This window comes from Dermacentor silvarum, chromosome 2 (assembly GCF_013339745.2).
Source record: "Dermacentor silvarum isolate Dsil-2018 chromosome 2, BIME_Dsil_1.4, whole genome shotgun sequence".
Lineage (NCBI taxonomy): Eukaryota > Metazoa > Arthropoda > Arachnida > Ixodida > Ixodidae > Dermacentor > Dermacentor silvarum.
The window spans coordinates 240,260,477-240,281,911 of NC_051155.1; the positions used below are offsets into that span (position 1 = coordinate 240,260,477).

Consider the following 21,435-nt stretch of genomic DNA (forward strand, 5'->3'; position numbering starts at 1 on the left):
GCGCGACAGGCACTCCAGCCATGAAATTATCTTGAAAAGTGTGAAATCTGCTAACTTTCCTTCAACATATGCGTCCAGTCTGTTTGAGATTCAGCTCACCACACGTCGATGTAATTTAGCAAACCACACTTACTCCCAAGCACGTTACGTGGCCGATATGGTTCAGAGCCCAGTACTGACTAAACATCGAAGTTTACAGTCAGAGCTTGTTTGTGTCTCCTCGTCTTTATGTACAGCGTCTACTCGGTGTTGAATACACACATCTTTTTGTCGTTGTCCTATTTGGGGGGGGGGGGGGGGGGGGAACTACGGGAACAATAATTACCTTCAATATGTCTGGGCTAAGCCTCTCCCTAAATAATGTTGCTAAAAAATGTTCAGCTTAATTGTTCTGCTTGTAACATCTCTCGTCGGTTATTGATTATGTGCGCTGTTCCTCGCCTGCACTAAGCATGTCTTTGATTCATGATGAACCTTGCACAATTTTGTCGTAATTGGGACGCTCATCTGCATGGAACTTGCGCTGTTGCAGAATAGCATCCATTTCTATGAGACCCTAGAAAATTCTAGTGAAATCCACCGTTAAAAGCTAACGCAGCTAGAGATTAAAAAAAAAGAACACTAATCTTGTAAGGTTCTCCACTATGCAAATACGACTTATTACGGTCGGGCTGAGAAAACAAAAATGCCAGAAGAAAGAAACGGTGATTTTTCTTTTATTCTTCCTTTTGACGAAGTTCAGAGCGTTAGCGTAAAAAAGAACGCAGGGACACTGCACGGAGCTGGAAACCGAATCGCTTTTCGCCCATCCGACTCGGATGAAAAACTGCGTTTGTTTTTCAGTTGGCGCCGCTCGCGGAACGCCTTTTCGTGACGTCGTCCTGGAAACGGGGCTTTTCATCTCGTGCTGGCTCAGCTGTGCGAACCTCCTCGCAGATAAGCAAACGGAAAGCGGGACAAATGGTTTCAGAGGACGCCAGGGGCGCAGAGCTTCGCTGATACGAACGAGCAATGACACTTCCAAACACACTCGAGCATGAGGCTCGGAAAACGTATATAGGGAACCTTCCGGAGAAATTCGAGATAGAAAAACGGAGAAAGTGCTCGACAGAAGCGCAATGCGCGTAGGAGGAAGGAAAAGTTTGAAAATTTGAGCTCGATGTTCGCGAGTGATGGGCTTCACGTGTTTTCCCCACTCCGAGTGTGAAATTCAAGATTTAAAGCACGCTCCCCCGGCTGTCAGGCATCCAGTTCTCGGCGCTTCCGTGCGAAAATGAATTCGAGTTTAATGCGCTTGGGGAGTCCGAGACGTGACTATTTACTCAGTGCTATCTCTTGCAATGAAGTGGCAGATTTTTTAACCTTTCACACGTTCACTTGCGACGTGGGTCACACGTGGGTCGGCGGAGCTTATTCGCCCTGTGCGGCCGTGCAGGGCTTTCCTGCGAGGTACATCTTTGGGAAAAATCAATGAAGGCGCACTATTTTTGTTTTCGGATTAATATGATGATAATGATGATTAGGATACTGATATAAGAATGCCATTTGTAGATTTGAAACTGGGTGGTGGCATATGCCACCTAGCTAGCGCAGTTCAACGGGCGCTAAATTGGATACTAAGCTAATTGACAAATTACTATTATGAAATCGTGAAGCATCCACACTTACGTTGAAGCAAGGCTTGGTAAGCCAGAAAAAGAATAAACGCGAGAATTCAAGATTCGTTGCGACGCCGACTTGAAATTCCCACAGCAGCATGCACCGAAACGATTAAAAAACTGAGTTTGAATAGCGTTCTCTACGATAATAATGAACTTTTTTTTTTGTACCGCATGAGCTACAATTTTCAATAAATATGTTATGTTGCTGTTAAGTGCCCTTTAACGTACAGGAGAGGTTACCTACCTGCCGCGTACAGCTGCCTATGACGACAATGAGGACATGTCCTGATCTGGGAAATTAACTAACAGCAAATTTGTTGCCATTCTCCAGGACGTCCTAGTTTCTTCAGTGCGGACGCCGAGTTTAACTGGCCCGACATTAACGTGTTGGCAGTGATCAGCGGATGGTTATTCCAACCTTAGTAGCCCGCTAATTTCACACAAAAATGAATGAAAATAGGTTTCCTATATAGGATGTACGATAAGGAGTTATGTGTTATGCTATGCTAGTTTACTAGCGTGCTTTAAGTACTTATAGTATTTATAAAACTCCAAGCAGTTATATTTGCTCATGGAACTGTAAATGCTTATTTTTTGTGGATTCCTATTCGACTAAATTCTGTGATCTCCTGTATTCATGCGCAAAGCGAGTTCGTGCTCTCTGACTGTATTCGATGTTTTTCGACACATTCTATTATTTTATTTTGCTTGCCAAGCAACGAGGAGTATCCAGTGCCACTTAATGACGTCAATCTCTTCTATTGCATAATGTAATTAAAAAACCAACATGTCTGCTCCGGTCACAGTGGAAGTGAGTGCAAATATATCGGTTCAAAGGTGCGACAAGTATGAGAATAAATTCAGGCAGGAATGTCATCTCGTCACAATCAATTCCTTTCAAAGGAGTAAGGGAAGCACTTCTTACTCCACAATGGCTTCGTGGCGATCATGTTTGTTATACGAAAAATAAATTGATCGAGGGGAATGGCCGCATCACGCACACTATGCAGCATAACGGTTTTCTTTCTAGGCCAGCATTTGTGTTATATGCTGACACTGTGAATGAGATGTGCCATAAATCAATTATATCGGGTGTTCAAAATTAAGCTTTATGGTTTTCTTAAACTTAGGCACTGGGAGGCACGTGAATACCATCTATACAAATAAGTTATGTGGCCAGGGGGACACAAACTGAGATGATATTTATCGCTGTCAGCAGCAGAATTAACTAAAATTGAATAATTAACATTTTATTGACTGCGGTAAGTGTGTATGTTTGTATTCAAAAGTTCGAGGCACTCGTGTTTCTGCACAGTTTCACTTGGAAGAATTGTTATGGCATGTTTGTGCTCCGAGATATCCGACTCCAAATTTTAATTGTCGTTCACATGATTACGCATGCATGAGAGTGAGGATCGGCCGCAATGCTCCTCCATGATGTGACGCGGCTGTTGCGTGCGACGTTTACTCTGACAACAGAGCGGAGGCATAGGCTAAGACGATAACTGTTCCCCTTACCCTTTCGGCTGGCGAAATCAAGATACGACAGCACGGTGTGCCGTACGCAGTACGCATGATCCTGTTAACTAGAGTGCTCCTGGAATAGCAGCGCCTCTGTACGGAAGAATAACCAAGAATATCCACGTAGAGTCCCTTCGTGCTAATAAGGCCGCTTCTGGCGAGACGAGCTATTCTACCGAAAAAAAAAAAAAAGACGCGGTGCTTGCAATGGTGGAGATGAATGGCAACGCTTCATTGCCAACGCGGCTGTACGCGGCTCGCCAGCCACACCGTCCCCTTCCAACTAGGCCTATCTTTATAAATGCGTGCTTCGGCGCTTTCGCCCAACATGTTCAGCCCATCGTCCGAGACATACCAAGACAATCATCGATGAAGACTTTGAAATCGACGTAGTCGCGTGCGTAACATCGATGCCAGAACTCAGCATTCGACAGACTGCCGATCAGTGCGGTCGCAGCGTTGGAACAGTCAGTCGCAAATGTGCTAAGAAAGCACAATATTCATCCCTATCATGTTTACCTTCACCAGGACCTAATTGAGGCGGACTTTGAAAGGCGGGTTGACGTCTGCAATTGGGGCCTGATAAAAATTGATGACGGAAAAGACTTCTTACACAGAATTGTATGGACAGATGAAGCTCGGTTTTGTCGCAATGGCACTGTGAATATTCACAACGCGCATTATTGGTCACAAGAAAATCCACACTGGCTGCGGCAGCACAAGAATCAAGTTCGCAGGAGTGCGAATGTGTGGTGTGACATACTCAGGGGTAGGATCATTGGACCTTACTCTTTTGGGGACAACTCGAATGGAAAGATGTACATGGAAGAAATATTAGGTGTTGTCGTCGACGACTTTGTCTCCAATCTTTCCCTGAATTATCTTCGCCAAGTGTGGTTCCAGCACGATGGAGCACCACCACATTTCTCCACCACGGCAAGGAGCTGGTTGGACACACGTTTTCCACGAAAGTGGATCGGGCGTGCAGGAGCGATGTTTTGGCCGCCGAGATCCCCTGATCTTCCTTCGCTCGACTTTTTTTCTTTGGGGCTACATTAAAGATCAATTTTTACAACAGAGCCCAGTGTTGTCAATGATATGAAGCACAGGATAATATCTGCCTGTGCGAGCATCCGTCCAGAAGTACTGCGCAGAGTTATCGAGTCGACGCGAGAGCGGTTTATACTTGGCGTTGCTGTGAAAGGGAGGCATTTTGAACATTTTTGGGGCGCATTGACATCTTGATGGGTGAAGTGTTTTCATGAGATTTGTGCATGACCACACCAAACTTAAAGTGGCAGCATGAAATGTTCGTTAGCATAGCTAAAACTGTTTCTGCTGTTGATGGTGCAGTTGTTGCTCTTGATTTCAATAAATCTTACAATACTTGGAAATCAGCCGTCATTTTATTTGCGTAGCCCAGGCAAGGGCCATACCCGCTCGTCTAGTCACCATTACGCACGCGCACTGCTCTCCGGCTTCTCAGCTCGCGCCATTACTCGGCATGGCACCTGCCGGCATCGTTACAGACTGCGCCGTCGCGTGTTACGACAGCGGTTCTGGCTTCTTCGATTTTTATTTCGCCAGCCGAGAGGGGAAAGGGGACCGTTATCATCCTTGCGAATGCCTCCGCCCCGTTGTCAGACTAAACGCCGCACGCAACAGCCGCGTCATATCAGGGAGGAGCTTTGCGCTCATCCTAGCTCTCTTGCATGTGTAATCATGCGATCGACAATTAAAATTTGGATTCGGTTACCTCGGAGCACAGACACGCTAGAAGAATTCTTCCAACTGATACTGTGTAGAAACACGACTGCCTCTAACTTTTCAATACTAACATACCCACTTCCTGCAGTCAAAAGTTAATATTTCAATTTTAGTTAACTGGGCTGCTGACAGCGATAATTATCCTCTCACTTCGTGCCCCCCTGGCCCCATAACTTATTTGCACAGGTAGTCTTCGCGTGCCTCCCAGTGCCTAATTTTAAGAAAGCCATAAAGCTTAATTTTCAACACCCTGTATAACTTCCGAGAATCTAGAACTTGAAATAAAGCAGGGCCATGCCTTATACTTCATGGGAATATACTTGTGCATATATTACACTTTGTTAAGCCTAAGACAGTGATACAATGCACATTCTTAAACTTATAGAGGCTTGTTCATATAAAGCTATATCAGATATTTGCTTTCTTTTTTTAGGCGTTTTTGCACATTAATTACTCTGCGCGCGCACACGAACAAGCTTGGCTGGATTTTTTTTCAAAAGCTCTACAATGTACAACATCTGTAACCGACTAATGTCTGACGCTCAATCACTCAGAACTCGAAGGTATACGTTTTAGGATAATGAAACACATGGATAAAGGCGATACATTAAATTAATAAGTTGTCGCAGGTTATAGGTCTTGCTATAGGTAATGCACCACGTCATCGATTGTCGGCTGTCGGGAATAACAGGCGTATCTATACTGTGCTTGCTTCGTATCCTCATTTCGCACATCGAAGCGCGAGGGCTTCTTCAGATATGTTGTTTTCTTCTCATCGAATGCTCCAACCCGTCGACAGCGACAAAGTTACGACTCGGAATGTCTCAGTCCGGTCGATAGCATTCAAGAGAGTGTTTTCTTTTTTATTTTTCCCCGCTCAGTCAATTCCGTTTCAGTGCCTGAAGAGACTGAGCGAAAGTCATAATTCCGAGATAGGGGGGAGGAAGGCGAAGCGCTGCGCTATCTCGCAATGTGTTTTATTATCGTCATTCTCTCTCTCTCTCCACAAGTTTCCTTCTGCAGCGAGCGACCGAGCATAACAAGAAGTCGCAGCATGGCCGCGGGCGCCAAAGCCTTCTCTGGCGTCCGCAGAGCGCGCACGTTCAGTGCGCCGAGCGAAGCCGCACGCGGCCGCTGCATTTTTCATGAGTGACCTGATTCCGCGGAGACGATGTACAGAGTATTCGCCACATTTCGCTCCTCTTCGACTTCCATCGCTAAGGAGAAGCAAGGGGGTGAGAGCTGGAGGAGGTAGAGCGCATAGCATGAAAAACCAACGGCGGTTGCCCGGCGAAAAGGGTGGATGGTGTGGGCGGGACTAAGCGAGCGGAGACAGCGTTATTGCTTTTTTTTTTTCTTGGCTTTTTCCATCGGTATTTCGCCTCCTCCGTGCATGCAATTTCCTTCGCTCCAAAGAGACTCTCCGGACTCGCTTGTATCAGCCACGGACGTCCGCGAGGCGTTCATTCTGCCCCGTTTTCCTCATTGGATTTGCCTGATCAGAGTCCGCCTAATGTAACACCTCATTTGCACTCCAGCACCACCAACGCTGCTTCATGGAAGAACCGAGGCGTCGTCTTTTACTTTTTTCTTTTTTCTTCGTGCGTTTCCTCCGTTTAATGTGGGCTCACGTGGACTCAATTGGCTGTTTATCAAGTCCGCGACGGAACGTTCTGGTCCACTGAAAACATCACGACAGGAATATTCGCATACAGCGGGTACCAATTTAGAGCTGTGACGTTTTCGGCAAGACTAATATAGGGTTGCCGAAGGACGTCGCATAAGCTGTTTCCGTCGCGAGAAGCCGATTGAGAAGACGATCAGGACTCGTTTATGCGGCGACGATTCATCATTAAATTTATGGTCGAAGTCCCAATGCTTTCATTCGTTCTCTGCGCTTCCGTCACAAAATACGGTAAGGTCGCGTTTTGAAGTGACAGCGTATGATTGGTGCCCATTTGCATTACGTTCAACATTACCTACTCATTTCTGATAGAAGATGTAAGAGCGTTTATGCGAACATATGTTTCGAACCTCAGACTTCTTTTTTATTAATGTTTTTCTTTTTCGCTCAGGAGTAGAGTAACAACGGGGCAAACTCATTCCGCAGGCTGCGTTCTGGTGAGCTAATTTGTGTATATTCGACTTCATCCTACTGTAATCACTGGCACCGCTTTTACATCGTGCATGTACTATAGATGAGTTGAAAATGAACAGAGCCTTTAGGTTTTTGAATCAGCAAGGTCATAGTTTGGGCGAGTGGCGTTTGGCACCCGCTAATCTCGCGTTACCTTTGTGATTCCTCTTCAATTTTCTTTCATTTTTTTGTCTGTATGCGTGTGTGTGCTTGATTCCAAATTGTTGTGAAAACGTCTTTATTTACAGGTCTATGAATGGGTAGGGCAAAGTATTGCACGTCTCATATCAAAGTGGCTTACTGTATGTAAAAGAGTAGCGCGCGATATGATGGACCATTTAGGCATTATTTGGACCATTTAGCCACTGATTCCGGCTTGGGCGGCGTGGCGACGCCGAGTAACGCTGTCTACCGGGCAAGTCCGTAGCAGGTGTTGCGCGTCCACCGGCGTATGACCTCCATGGCGAATGGCCAAGAGCTGATCATCCATTTGGCTCATCCGGGTCACTTCGGTGCTTTCAACTGTTCATGATGGGAGCCACTGTAGTGCCACACCCAAAGTCTGCGCAAAATCCCCTTCTCTTTCCTGGTCAAGCCACTAGGGATGACTACTGAGTGCGGAGAAGTTGATGGACGTGTCTGGGGATGAAGGCGGTTATTTTTTTTTTCAGGCCAGAAGACATAGTCTGGGGTCGTCGGTGGCTGTAACACAAGGAACAGCAGGGCGGTCTACGTTACCGGAAGGTTGCTTCGAAAGTATACGTCGACAGCCTCATGCCTACATTGTTCATAAAAAAGTGCTAAATACGAGAGCCAATGGAATACATACCACGGAACGGGTGCTGACTTTCCAAATTTCTCATTTTCAGGTGAGATCACGTGGCCAGAAATGCATTCCATGGATATATTGTGCAATCTAAGCGTATACAACAGCGCATGTGTCTTGCCACTTTCTGTTTCGTCGCTGATATACAATAAAAAAACAAGTCGCAGTATCGCCCGAAATGCGGTGCATCGATTGCGATAGCGAATTAGTGGACAGCGATACGAAGTAAGGATAGTAGTTTTATCGATCGTATAAAGTTGTAAACATAGGACATACTAACTAACTTAACAAGCATGGTGTCACGCGCGCACAAGCAAACATGAGAACATCTCACTTGATGACCACGGAAACTCGCTGTCAAAACGCTGGAGTGAGCAAGCGCGGCGGCAGGAGCAAGCGAAATGACCTTCGTGCTGCCTTTCGCATCAACGCGAACTAAGCGGTGAGAATACAGCACACACGATGCTACCAGCACTATGCTCACTCTGTCCCCATTGTAGATCACTTTCAAGATAGGGCCCACGCGGCCGCGCCATACGAATCCGCCACTGGAGTAGAACGCACCCTCCCCCCCCCCCCTCCCTATGCTGCCTTGCGTGCGACGGAAGACGGCACGCTTTCTCCCCCTTTCCTCCATTGCGCGCGCGAGATTTAGCCACCATCGTCGGCTCACCCTCGCACGATTTCACTCGCACACAGAGCATAGGGTGCGCGGCGACGATATCATCTCTCTTGGACATTATACGGAACATAATGGCGACGGCATAATTGCTCCTGGAGCGTCCATGTAATTGCTATCACAATAAAATTAAACTGAATCACGTGGTGGTTGCCTTCGTACACCTGGCACAACTGTGTGGGCGTATGACACTGTGCATCCGCATCATTTGGTGGTTGCCCTTCGGCATAGGCTGTGAGCACATTATTGCGTAGAAATGGCGTTAGATTATAGTTGCAAACTCTGTAGTGGATAAACATAAACATTACATGCGCGTTGCATGTTGTATAGGCGGAAAGTGAAGACATTTGTACGCATTGGCGTCAGTTGTATAAGATTTAATTGCCACCACTTGAAGCTTTGCTTCACAAGAATTCCAAAAATATGGATCGGACCTGCATAATCTTTTTATTTATATAGCATAGTAGTGGAAAATTTTGTAACAAGTGCGTCGCCAACCTCTCCGCAACGTTCTTGCGTGCAACAAATGCTAGTTGTGAGATCTCTAGCCCTGAGCTTTCGCCACCGCAAAGCGCACACCGTGTTCATTAACGTGCTTACCTAACTATGAACTTCTGATTTCAGCGTCAACTCTTAGAGAAGGAGGAGGAGGAGTGTTGCTAGCTGCCGGCGGACATAGCCTTGCTGAATATGAAGTTGTCTTCCTTCCGTTAGCCTTATTTTTTTTTTTCAGAAGCGTGGAACTCGGTGATGAAGCAAAGCTTCCGGTCTCTTTCGCTGTTTGCTTCCGCTGTCGTCACCCAGTTCCGTCCTTTATTTCCCTCAGACTAGCTCTCCCCAGAACCGAGTTGCGGTCGGGTTTCACGCACGGCAGAAGAAAAGCGTCTCCGTCGCGAAAAAAAAATGAAAAAGAAAGAAGCAAGGGTTTTGCAATAATCTAGACCATACAAGAATTTCTGTCGAGATTCTTCATTTCGCAGACCCAATTTAGCGGGCTCGCATTTCTCCTTTTCTTTTTTTAACTCCCACAAAAGCATTATCGATCGTCCCGTGCTTTTGTTTCCGGACTCGAATCTTCTGATCCCACCGTTATGCGAGCCTGAAACCTTCTTGAGACGCTTCCGTTTCTCAGAGTCTTCTTTCTTATGAGTCTCCGAGTGACTCAATCTTGGAAGCGTCAGAAACATTGGCCGTGATGCTAGACACGTGATGAAATAAAAACGAAAAAAAAGCAAGAGGCCGACTTATGACTGTAAGGCTCGGGCAGCTAGCGGTTGCGCTAACGCCGGAGTTTTATTTTCCCATTGCCGTCGCTTGTTTCTCTGGACACGCCTTCCTTGCGTTCATTGCGGAAGCGGCTTTCTATTCCTCGACCGCCTTGGGCCGGTTCGAGTCGGAGACCGTCTGTGTGTCCGCCTCTGGAATCCTCCATCCTTTACGGGACACTGGAAGGAGATGAAAGCCGCTTTCCAAGAAGCTACGATAAGTATTGCATCAACGAGAACAAATAAAAAATAGACAACAACAAGAGCTGGACTGGCAAACTGAGTAAGGCGGAGCAAAAAGGCAGCGCGACTTGTTATTTCTGCGTTTTGCCGCTTTCATTCAATATCCCCGAAATCCCTTTACCCTCCACGAGCGTGCCTCGAAGTCTTTCACACGTCATTCGCAGCTTCTTTCCACAGCTCCTTACCCGTCGTCCATAATTTTTTTTTCAGCTGTGTTTTCGCATTGTCGTTTTTTTTTTTTTTTTGTCATGTTTGCCTCACTTTCACTTTCCTGCTGCGTGGTATATGGTCTTCACTCAAAAGTTTCCCCGGCTCCCTTTTTTTGCCTAACGGACATTTCATCTGAAGTTATGCGGTATCACTTTTGTAACTTGTCAGTGCTTTCACTTTGCCCTTTTTTCCTGTCGCCCTGTCGACAAGAAACGTGGGGAAAATGCTTCTTTTGACATTTCGTGTATATATGTATGACGTATACCCACGATATCATCCTACTTTTGACCTTATGTGCCAAACCTTCCGCACGCAGCTTTGTGAACACGGCGGAGAAACTTTAACGCGAATTTTGTTTTCGTAAGCCTTCGTCAGGAATCACCTTTGACCACGATACAGATATGACGCCTTCGAGGGTTATGTACGTCTTTTTGGAGCCGGTTTTGATAATTCGGCTGCAGGTCTGGCTTTTCTTATGCAATTTTTACAGCTGAACCTGAATAAAAAAAATGACCTAACGTACAAAAGAACAAGGTTTGTGTCCGTCATAAGTGACAACGTTTTACTGTTTGAGTACTACAGGCGTTTTGCTTTTCACGGTGTGTTTTTCGCTTCCTCAGCTTTTCTCCCTTGAGAGCACACCCGGGAACACGTTACGTGAGCTACATGTAGCGGTAGCGCGAAAGCAGAAGGCAGGGGTAAAAAAGAAAAGAACGCGCCGTTTGCCTAACTAACGTGTAATTAAATTGAGCACAAGTAATTGACTGCCGTAAGAGGAAAGGTTCTCACACACACACACACACACACACACACACACACACACACACACACACACACACACACACACACACACACACACACACACACACACACACACACACACACACACACACACACACACACACACACACACACACACACACACACACACACACACACACACACACACACACACACACACACACACACACACACACACACACACACACACACACACACACACACACACACACGGCGGAATATTGCATACGCGGCATTTGCTTACCATTTCTTCTTTCTCTCATTTGATAATTTGATTTCTTTGTGAAATTCTTGCACATGGGTCGTGTAGTGAACCACGGATAAAAGCAGAATGGGATTAGCTCATTTCCTCTGCAAGTGTTGTCATTCGTTTGTGTCAAAGTAAGTTCGTTCATTTGTTTTATTGTATTTCGCAGGTCATTATCTTCAGCGCAACAGCTGACTACCTGACTCGCCGGAGCACGCGAACTGCAATGTCTGAGGTTCGCCGAGATTCCCCATGAGTCACCGCTACCGCTCTCTTGAGTACCAAGCCAGAGGCCCCTCCCACGTCCAGCTAGCCCTAAACCAATCCCTTGCGGATGCGTAGACATCCACCGACTACGGTAAGAGGCAATTTTTAAAACGTATATCTAATAAGAGGGATCTCTGCTTTTGTATTCTACGCTCCTCAGCAAGATTCTGGGGCGAATCGTTGCATATTACACTCGCAATGTTGCTTGAGCGTATCTACTGAAGTGTAGGAGTACTTCTTGAGATTCGCCGTATGAATCAGCGAAGAGTAGCATAAAAATCCAGAGTTTGCATTACACTGCAACCGCAACAAAACTTCTCCATCCGAATTGGTTAAATATGTGTAATATATATTACTGAAGCCACGCTAAAGGGCTGGTAGTTGTCTGATTCTCTTATTCCCAGCCTTTAAAGAGCACCTTAGAAGACGACGCATGTACTGTACCTAGTCGTTAGCGGATGTAACGCGAATCACATAACAGTGCCTCCAAGAATCTCAACCCCTTATGGGTGCCGCTTTAGGCGTGATTGGCTCTCCACTTCTAAGGTTGGCGTCATTTCTGGGAAGTGGGAATGGCGCCATTTTAATGCGAAAGCATTACTTGGCGCATTGTCCAACCCCACCGTCATCAGAAAGCCGCGGCAGAAAGCCGTGGCAGAAAAAAGGCACACAATGTACGTCATCTTCAACTAAGAAAAAAAGTGGCAACGGTGAGGATTCGATCTTCTGCCCCACCGCCACTGCTACATCTCCGTAGCTGAGCGCATTAGACACTGCGCCACCGTTGCATTGCGCCATCGTTACAACAGGTCACAGTGATGAATATCTTCGAGGTTGTGCACGTGGTTGGACTCTGCCTCACGGGCGATTCACTAGATGGCGCATGATGGGAGTGGTGCCACTGTCGGCGCTATGGAGTCTTCATCGTCCGAAGTTGAATCGCTCGCGTCTACATCATTAGGTGAGACAGCAAAGTGCAATAGATGATGATGCAATCGATGCAATCACCACATCGCGAGGCACCGGAATCTACTTGGCGTTCGAGGACATGCCAGGCATACGCGCCAAGACCACTCCGTGATCTAGAGGCAGGAACAATGTGGTGCTGCATGTGCGGCGCACGCTGCATTACAACGCCGGGGAGCCCACACACGGCGCTGCAGGAAGAGTAGGCCGGGGTTAAGCAACAATGCTTTCAAAACCCTGCAGTTCAGAAGCGCGAAGCGGACGCACACATCGTGTCCCGCCGTGAGCATGCTGCAGAATGCAGGAACGCGAGGCCGCCGCAAGGCGACAACGCTGACAAGGTCCTGTAGTTCTAGCCGATGCTGGCGGTGATCGCGTTCTTTCTGTTCATGTGTGTTTGCGCATGTCACGCCACGCGTGCTTACTTAGCTCGCTTATGTAATGCCTCGTGTTTTATTCTAACATGAAGCTATGGCCTTCACTTCTTCGCCCTTACGGCGAAACTGTTATTTTAGAGCGTAGTTCTTAATTAAAAGCCCGTTCCTACGACGAACGTCGGCGACGGCGTAACCGAGCGAACGAGCACAACATCGAAAGATGAAACGCGAGCTGCGAACGGTGGAGACCAATGAGAGCGGCCCTGTCAGTGACGTGCGTGCTGAAAACTGCTTTCATGCGGACGCGCCCCACCGCTGGGTGCGTACTTGTATCTGGTTTCAGTCCGGGCCGCTAGTTTCGTACTATCGTCTGTTCGCGCTTGTTTCGATTGTCATGGTTTGCGATTGTTTTGTAATCTGATTGTATGCGAGACGCGAATCCTGTAGTACTTTCTAGAAGCCAAGCGGCACCAGCAATTAGACTGGAACCTTCGACGAGTCATGTATGAAGCCGATGCCTTTGACCCGCAGATACGATATACGACGATTGCCGACTCTGCTACATGTCTCTTTCAAATTCTTTGCCTCAATATATCGCGAAATGAAAACACGTATAGAGCTGCGCTGAAATATCGCATTAGGGAGTATGGTAATCATCGGTGAATTTTTAAAAATAAATCAATCAATAAAACTGTCCAACGGCCGGATTCGGACAAAGGACATCTAGCAGCGCGGAAGCCTGATACTGTCAGCCATGGGCACTTTTCCCCCGCCGGTGTGCCTCATAATCGGATCGCAGTTCGGACATGTTAAATCCCGTAAATAATTTAAAATTAACTAACATGTAATCAGAGGTCAAAATATGGGCCGATCCCGAAGATAGTGAAGTCTCAAAATGTGTGCCGATCCCGAACATTGTGCGCACTAAAAAACATTTACTAGCCCGACCCTCCTCCTACTTAACTAACGCGAGGAGTGACGCGATAAAATGCGGGCGCAGAGACTCCGACCCTGTATAACCCACAACTCGATAAGGAAGACTGTCTTTCATGAACTTCAACTAGAGGTTGAATCGCATTCCAACTTTATAGTTATGGTATCGAAAATTTCTATTCTTTGCGAGTTTTTCACGACGCACCTTCCCGTACTTCAAGGGTGAAATTTTGCCCGAAGGGTGCTATATGTGCACTATTTTAAAGTAGGCTTTTTTCGCGCTCCATAATCGAAGTCGTGATGTGGAGCTGTGCTCCATTCCGTAGAGTCGAAGTAGAGCTTCCGGCCTGCCTGCTAATATGGGGATCGGTCATTCAACATAGCTGCCTGATCAAAAGCGCAAGTGTGATTTGTGTTCGCGTGGCCCGCGAAGAGTGCCCGAATCTACATATTTTGCTAGAATTTAAACAGTTCTACAAACAAGTTACGCAGAGAGCACCATTTAGAAAGTACATTTTCCGACGTTTTTGCAAACATGTTAAGATCGATAACCCCCAAGAAATGTATGCAGACATATCATTTCCTTTTTTTTAGCTTATACCATTCTAGATTTTCCGAAAATGTGGTGTTTCGTCTTACAATACTCCTGGTCCGACCGCAGAAACCCTCTGGCGAAATAAACCCATCGAAAACCTATCGAAAACCTATCGAAAACCTATCGAGAACAAACTCACGTCTCGTTCACTTGGTATATACCAAAATTAGCATGGAAGAGTACGAATGTATGACTAACATGACTTATAGGTCATGAAATCAATCACTTCACATGCTCGTCAGTTACGTCACGATTAATGATAATAAAATCACGTGTGGCGCATACCCGCATTGGATATGCGGGTATGTTAGTCATCCGTTTTGACAGCTGTGCGAAGGCACAACTGACGGGAAACCGCTACGCACATGGAGCCAAACCACCACAGACATGAAGCCGAATTGGTGATGATGATAATTTTTTCTACATGCGGACAAAATCCTGGGGGATGCAGCCCTTAACAGCTTCACTGTAAAAAGATAGAAATGACCCTAATCCTTGAATTAGGTGTGTCCTAGTGTCACTCCCACCTCGGCGCTTGGTGTACCCTGGTGTATTGTTTGGGTTAACTTTGTGTTTTCCTTATGTTAACTTTGTGTTATACAAAGTGAAGAACGACACAGAAAGAGAATAGTGGTGAAGTATTGATGTAAATGATGTAAACTACACAACACTACACTAGGCCCGGCGTCTTCGTCGCATGGCGAATGGAACGGGCGGGAAACCGCCATGCACATGGAGCCAAACCAACGTGCACATGGGTTTACGGCAATTAGTGATTTCTGATTATTTTCTAATCCTTCCTGTCACTTAACTAACTCAATTTGTAACTAAACTTATGCTCTGGTGTCATATCTATCATTATATTAACATTAGGTAAATCATCGATTTTATATGTAACAGTTTTTATTTTTAATGATTTATCTTGAATTTGGAAACATTTTTTGAATTTCGCACAAACCGGAAGCGGTGGTCGACCGGAAGTCGCTGATTAAGAAACAAGACTGTCACTCGCTTCTCGTGCTACTAAAAAAGCACACATTCTTTCGTCACACGCACTCAATTGGGTAAACAACTGTGTTACACAGTGTTGAAAGCAGATGGTGTGCGCAGGAAGACCCCTGCTCTATGGTCTTGAAGTAATGTTAAAACAATGTGTGGGGTTCCTTTGCGAGATCCCCAAACTATATTCGGAGCCACCTACTTGTACCTAATTCGGCGAACATTTCAGCGAGGGCCGTCTCCAGATTATAAAATACTGATGCCAAATTTTGCTATTGAATTATCACGGTTAGTGGCGTGCACATCAGAATTTGTCACCACAAATTTTGTTATTTGTGCAAAATTCGTAGCAAATAGTATGTTTGTTAAACAAATTTTACGAATTCAGTCTAGTTACGAGACCTATTGCACATATTCAGCATATTATACTGCAACGACGGAATCGAAGCCAGCAATCACTCATGGCATGACCACGTAGTAACAATAGCGATATCAGCACGAGTTCTTGCGATATTCATATAAAATACCAACGGCCACATACATTGATGTCCCATGTAGTCCTGCAGCTCTTGAGCAAGTTTTTGCGCAAATACAAAAGTCGGTACGCGCTTTAATCGATCTCACCTGGGGCGCTGACTTCTCTAAAGTGATGCTGCATATACGATTCCCTAATAAGTGAAAATGAATTCAGCACTGACCTCCTTTAACTTCGCAGCTTCTACATGTTTTCTTTAAAATGTATAATTATAAAGTCTATTAGGAATATTTTGTCGGATTGTAAAGGTTATTTGCAAATATCGCGTTATTGCGAATGTTGCCCGCTACTATGAATTTGAGAATTATCTACAGCAAGAGCCGACAGCACCTCTGTTTATTTTTATCTCAATAAAAACGACTAAAATTGTTGCGCACGAACCACATTTATAAGCGTCATTAGCTGCTATGAACACTCATACACACGGAACTTTCTCTCGTACTCCTCCACTAAACTGCGCAGAAAACGAATATTTACCGCGTACTGGTAGAGCGGTTGCACTGACTACAATGTAGTATAGTCGGCGCTGCTGCAGTCTACGCACATTTAGTATAACAAATCATATGAACCAGATATTAATGTAGCTAAGCTGCGACTAATTCCTGTTCGGAGACCACCATGACTCTTGTTTTGCTCGTCTTGTCATGACCCTCTTCAAGCCCTTCTGCGCACTTTATCCTGTACACTTTGTATATAAGTGTTTCCATTTATATGTTTTTGAGTTGGTTGTCATTGGTCTTATTGAGGTGTTATTTGCGTTTGAAAGAAATATATGCATATAGCAGTTTCTCGTGCTGGTATTCAAGATAGATTTCCCGTGACAAACTGTGTGCCTTCCCCGCCCTTCTTCCATTCCTTGGTTTTAATTAATGAGGACAGGGCACACTTCCCTTAATTGCCACGGGGCCAGCACACGTTCGATCCGGATCAGTCCCCTGGAAAGACTGGGCGCCCTTCCTCCCTCGCTTTAAGTTCCTTCTCGTCCCTCCGCTTGCGTCGTCACCCCCGCATTGCCGTTCCCTTCTCTCATGGGTAAACGGCGAGAAAAGATTAACGGGGATGCAAGAAAAGAAGAAACGGAAAAGAGGGGCTGGATGGTAAGCGATGTGTGTAAGCGAGCCTCGGTTCACTGTCTGCCGCCTCGGGGGCGAGCTCTTTGCTAGTCTCTTCTTTTCGTACTCATTATACACGGAATGTTCTCTCTTCCTTCTCCTTACAATTTACATTCTCGTCGGCACACAAAAGCAGAAATCGAAAGTGTCGGCGCTGATTCTGGGGTGCAGCCTGTGACAGCGTTATCAAATGGAAGATCGCGCCGAATATTCGTTACAGCGTCTGGTAGGCAGGATAATTAAAACTATCGCATCTCGACTGCCATGTTTCACGGCGAACAAATGGGATTTCACTGTTTCTAGTTTCTTCTTTCTACGAAAGCATGCGGGTTCACTTCGCATAGGACGGCGTAAGCTGCCTGTGTCATCGCTGCGCCGCGCTGAAGGCATTATTGCAGAGCGCCGTGCTGTACACGACTCGAAGGCCCACGTATTCAGCCTCATGCCTCGTTTTAGTTGCCCGCCGGAAACACACAGCCGTTGGTTTTCGGCATCACTGAAGACATTGGGCCGCTCGCTCATGTTTGTACTCCGTTTCATGCATACCAGGCAATGCTACACGAATGCTAGAGGACTTCTCAGTAGCGTCTGCTGTCGTGCTTTGGTACATGGCTATAGAAATGGTATTAGGCGCAACAATAAGACACAATAAGTGCGCCAGTCCGTGTCTTTTATTCTGTCGCCCGTGCTCTATTTTTTAATTTTTTTTTTGCGTCTAAAACCATTTCTATCTAGAGGACTTTTCTCTGTCATTGCATTCGTGACTAAATAATAGCGCGTCACGTGTTAAAGTATAAGTACGCATTATGTGATATGATGTTATAGAAAGTCCCATACTTTTATTTCGCAGAATATGACAGAGTTGTCAAGTGAAAGCACCGCAGATCTGAACCTATTTACCAATAAACCAGCGTAGTGACACGTTTGTGCGAACAGCGGCCGCAGTCCACCACTTGAATTCTTGACCAAGACAGAGTAAACGTCGAGTACTGGAAGCACCAAGTTACCCAAACAATGCGTGATTTGAGGCAACCTTACGTCACCATCATGTAGCTGTAAAAATTGGCGGTGCATCAATCTTAAGACATTACTGGCGTCTTTAATGCTATTAGCAATCAAACTTATGGCTAGTGGATAATTGTTGATGATACGCTTTATATGTTCATTCATACGATAGGCGGCAAATACCCAGTGACACATACGCAGAGACCGCTAGTTGGCATCAAAGAGGTTTGTTGAAGAGCGGCAAATAATTCGGTGGCAAATACTCTGTTGCTCAACTTGGCGTCACAGCCTGGTTCATTGTAGGGTGGCATATACCCAATGCCCCAAGTTTGCGTGTAAAAGAGTCTTTAAAGAGCAACACATGCCCACAGGCATGTCAGGCGAACAGCCAGTCTAACATCTCCAGCATATCATTACAGCTTGTTTCTCTCTCCCGAGTGGTGCATACTGAGTGACCCAAGTTAACAGCAGAGAGATTAATTGAAAGAGCCAGATATACCCAGATTTACGTACCCAGTGACGCAGGTTGGTCTGACGGTTGGCTGTGATCCCGGTTCCCCCAGCATAGCAGCCCTGTACTCTACCCATTCAACCATGGGCTACCTAGTGACCCAAGTTTGTGTGAAAGAGGTTAGGTGGGGACAGAGATACGTATAGAGACATACAGAGATACCGCAAACAGGGGTTAAGCTCCCAAAGAATGCTATTATCATTAATATGTGAAGTAGTCATTCCGTAAAAAAACATCGAAGCTCAAAAATGTCTGAACTGCAAAGCGCGTGGAGTGAGACTTCTAGTGAAAGAACTACTTACGTAGCTTTCGCGGCGTTTCCTGCCATGTATGAAGTCCCAGTAAGTGTTTATCCACTTGGTTGGCTGTTCGTTCCTTTAACACGAGACCAGCTAGTAAATATTAGTTCGTTGTTTGCGGAAATAAGCATGAGGTTTCTAATAAACAAAATCTACGCTGTCTCTCAAAGCATTCTAGTATGAAACTGTGAACACGTAGCGGAAAAAATTTGCTTTTCGAAATATTCAATGCCAGATTTCGCTTTCTCGATGCGCTTCATTCCACATTCAGGTGGCGGTAAGGCTTGGTTTGTTCAAAAAGCAAGATATGCATTTATTTTCTTTTTGCATTTTGCAGCCATTGTTGGGGACGAGCAGTTGTCGGCTTCGGCGTGCAGAACGAAAGCGACATTTTTCGCAAGGAAGCCACTTCAGACTTTCGGCAGCCATACCTTTTTCGAAGGGAGAGGCCTTCGTCCTGCAGTGGACATAAAATTAGGCTTATGATAATAATGACCATGACCCTTTTCTAAATGAGACAGATGTGACGACGAATAAATAGAAAAGCACAATTTTTGGGAGAACTGGAGAGCAAAGGCTTGAATGACGACTGCTTTCAGCTTTGTAAAATAGCCACACGTCTCATGATATTAAAAATAAACTAGAAGTATTAACTCACAGACATCATCGTGCCAAATGTGTGTCGCGACGTAAAATGCAAATCGGACAGCGCAGTTTTAGTAGAGGTCATAACCGTTATATTAAAATGAGGTAATGTAAAAAATCGGCCGTTTATATACGTGTACAAGTAAAGTGTTCTACTAGAAAAAACGAACAAGTCAAGAACATAAATCAAGCAAACCTGACTTTCCTTCTCCACTCTTTCCTTCCAATCTAAAAAAAAAAGAAAAAGATTAAAGGCTTTTGTTCGGCCATACATAAATTGATCATTTTTCCTTTTTGGCACTGAGTGCCTTCGTGATGGCTTCAGGAGTGCTCGGCACGAAACAACAAATGGGCGAGGCGCATTTTCACCCCCATTTGTCATAGAGCAACAATTCTCTTTTTGTTGCACGGAACCAGCACAATAGTTCAAGGTTTCATCTGCTCGACCGGTGCATCATTCAGCTCAAAAGAATCGAATTTGGTCTGTTCTATGACAAGATCAAATACGTGCCTTTGAGCAGGGCTGCATGACGTGACCTTGTTATGGTCTGTCGAGCACGACCAGGCGACGTGACCTCTTTGGCTATAAGAGGCTTCGGGAAAAGAGTTGGGACCCACACTACGGCGGTGGTCGACGATGCGAAGTTTGCTTTTTCTCCGGCCCTTCATGCCTGTGGCAATAAAACAAATTTGTGAGGCTCGGAGAGGTAATACGGCAATATTTAGGTGCAACATTTTTTTTTGTATTCAACTCCATATTGACTTTGTATTCGTGCTGTACTCAAATATATGCGTCGTGTTTAGGCGGTGTCGAGCAAACTGTAAAGATTGTCCCTAGCATCGGATTCTTTAGATCCACAGCAATTTATTTATATTCTTTAAATATAAATAAACTCTCAATCAATTACTCTGCCCTGGCTGTCACGCCCTAGGCTGTATTGTTACGTTTGGCCGAGTTGTGTTCCAAGCCGGGAGAGGAAGACGCCGGGAGAAGGAAGAACGTACTTTTAATGCGGCATGCTTGCCGAAAGAAGGTGTACAAAAAGAAGCGCCAACGGCGTGATCCGCAGTCCTTTATAAAGGAACGCCGTGATCAAAGGGCGAGGGAAAACATATTAGCGCACATGCGCGAAACAGATTATCGTCCGGAACAGATGAGGCAGACTTGGGCGCAGGCTGATAAGCGGTGCGCAAACGCAACAGTATAGGCACTACAAACAAGTAACCTAAAGCGGACCCTATCGATAAGCCTATCCAGACGCCATTGCTCTGAAGGTAAAGAAGATCTTCCCATTGTACATATCTGGACCCTACATAAAAATCTGTCATTCCTAAAAACTTGTCAAGTGGCACGCCAGTTTCACTCCAAAAGGCGAGACATCCACAGTGGTCGACGTTGTCCCTAATGCATCGAAGTAAGCCATATTGCGGTCATGCAAGAATGTACAGCCCTTTGAAGTCAGCGGAAAGCGCTTCAGCTTGCTTATTCAATTCCCAATTCAAGTTTATTCCATTTTTCTTGAGATACATTTTTTTCGACTTATGTAAGTCAATCTCTGACCATTAGTGGGTCTTCACTGCTAAGCAAGTTTTGATGCACAAACGATAGCAGACGTTTATGTGTCCGTGCCGTTCGGTGCCTATTTCCTGCAAAAGCACGTGAATTCAGACGGATGGTGCTAAGTCTCGTCATCATAAACCGAATTTTATTATTTCCAGTGCAAGACGAAGGCCTCTCTCAGCGATCAGAGCGATGAAAAGGCGTCTTGCGCTAGCTGATTCCAAGTTGTGCCTGCAGATTTTCTCACTTCATCCCACCGCTGAATTTTCCGCC

General features: G+C 45.6%; 1 protein-coding gene across 1 annotated transcript in view; it reads left to right on the forward strand.

The window, feature by feature from the left end:
- Positions 1 to 21,435, forward strand: part of LOC119442971 (inactive tyrosine-protein kinase 7-like) — a 175,871-nt gene that overhangs the window by 68,849 nt on the left and 85,587 nt on the right. The window contains exon 2 of the mRNA XM_037708066.2: positions 11,527 to 11,715. Within this exon, the coding sequence (XP_037563994.1) occupies positions 11,692 to 11,715 (24 nt within the window). The 5' untranslated portion in view covers positions 11,527 to 11,691. The remainder of the gene's footprint in view (positions 1 to 11,526; positions 11,716 to 21,435) is intronic.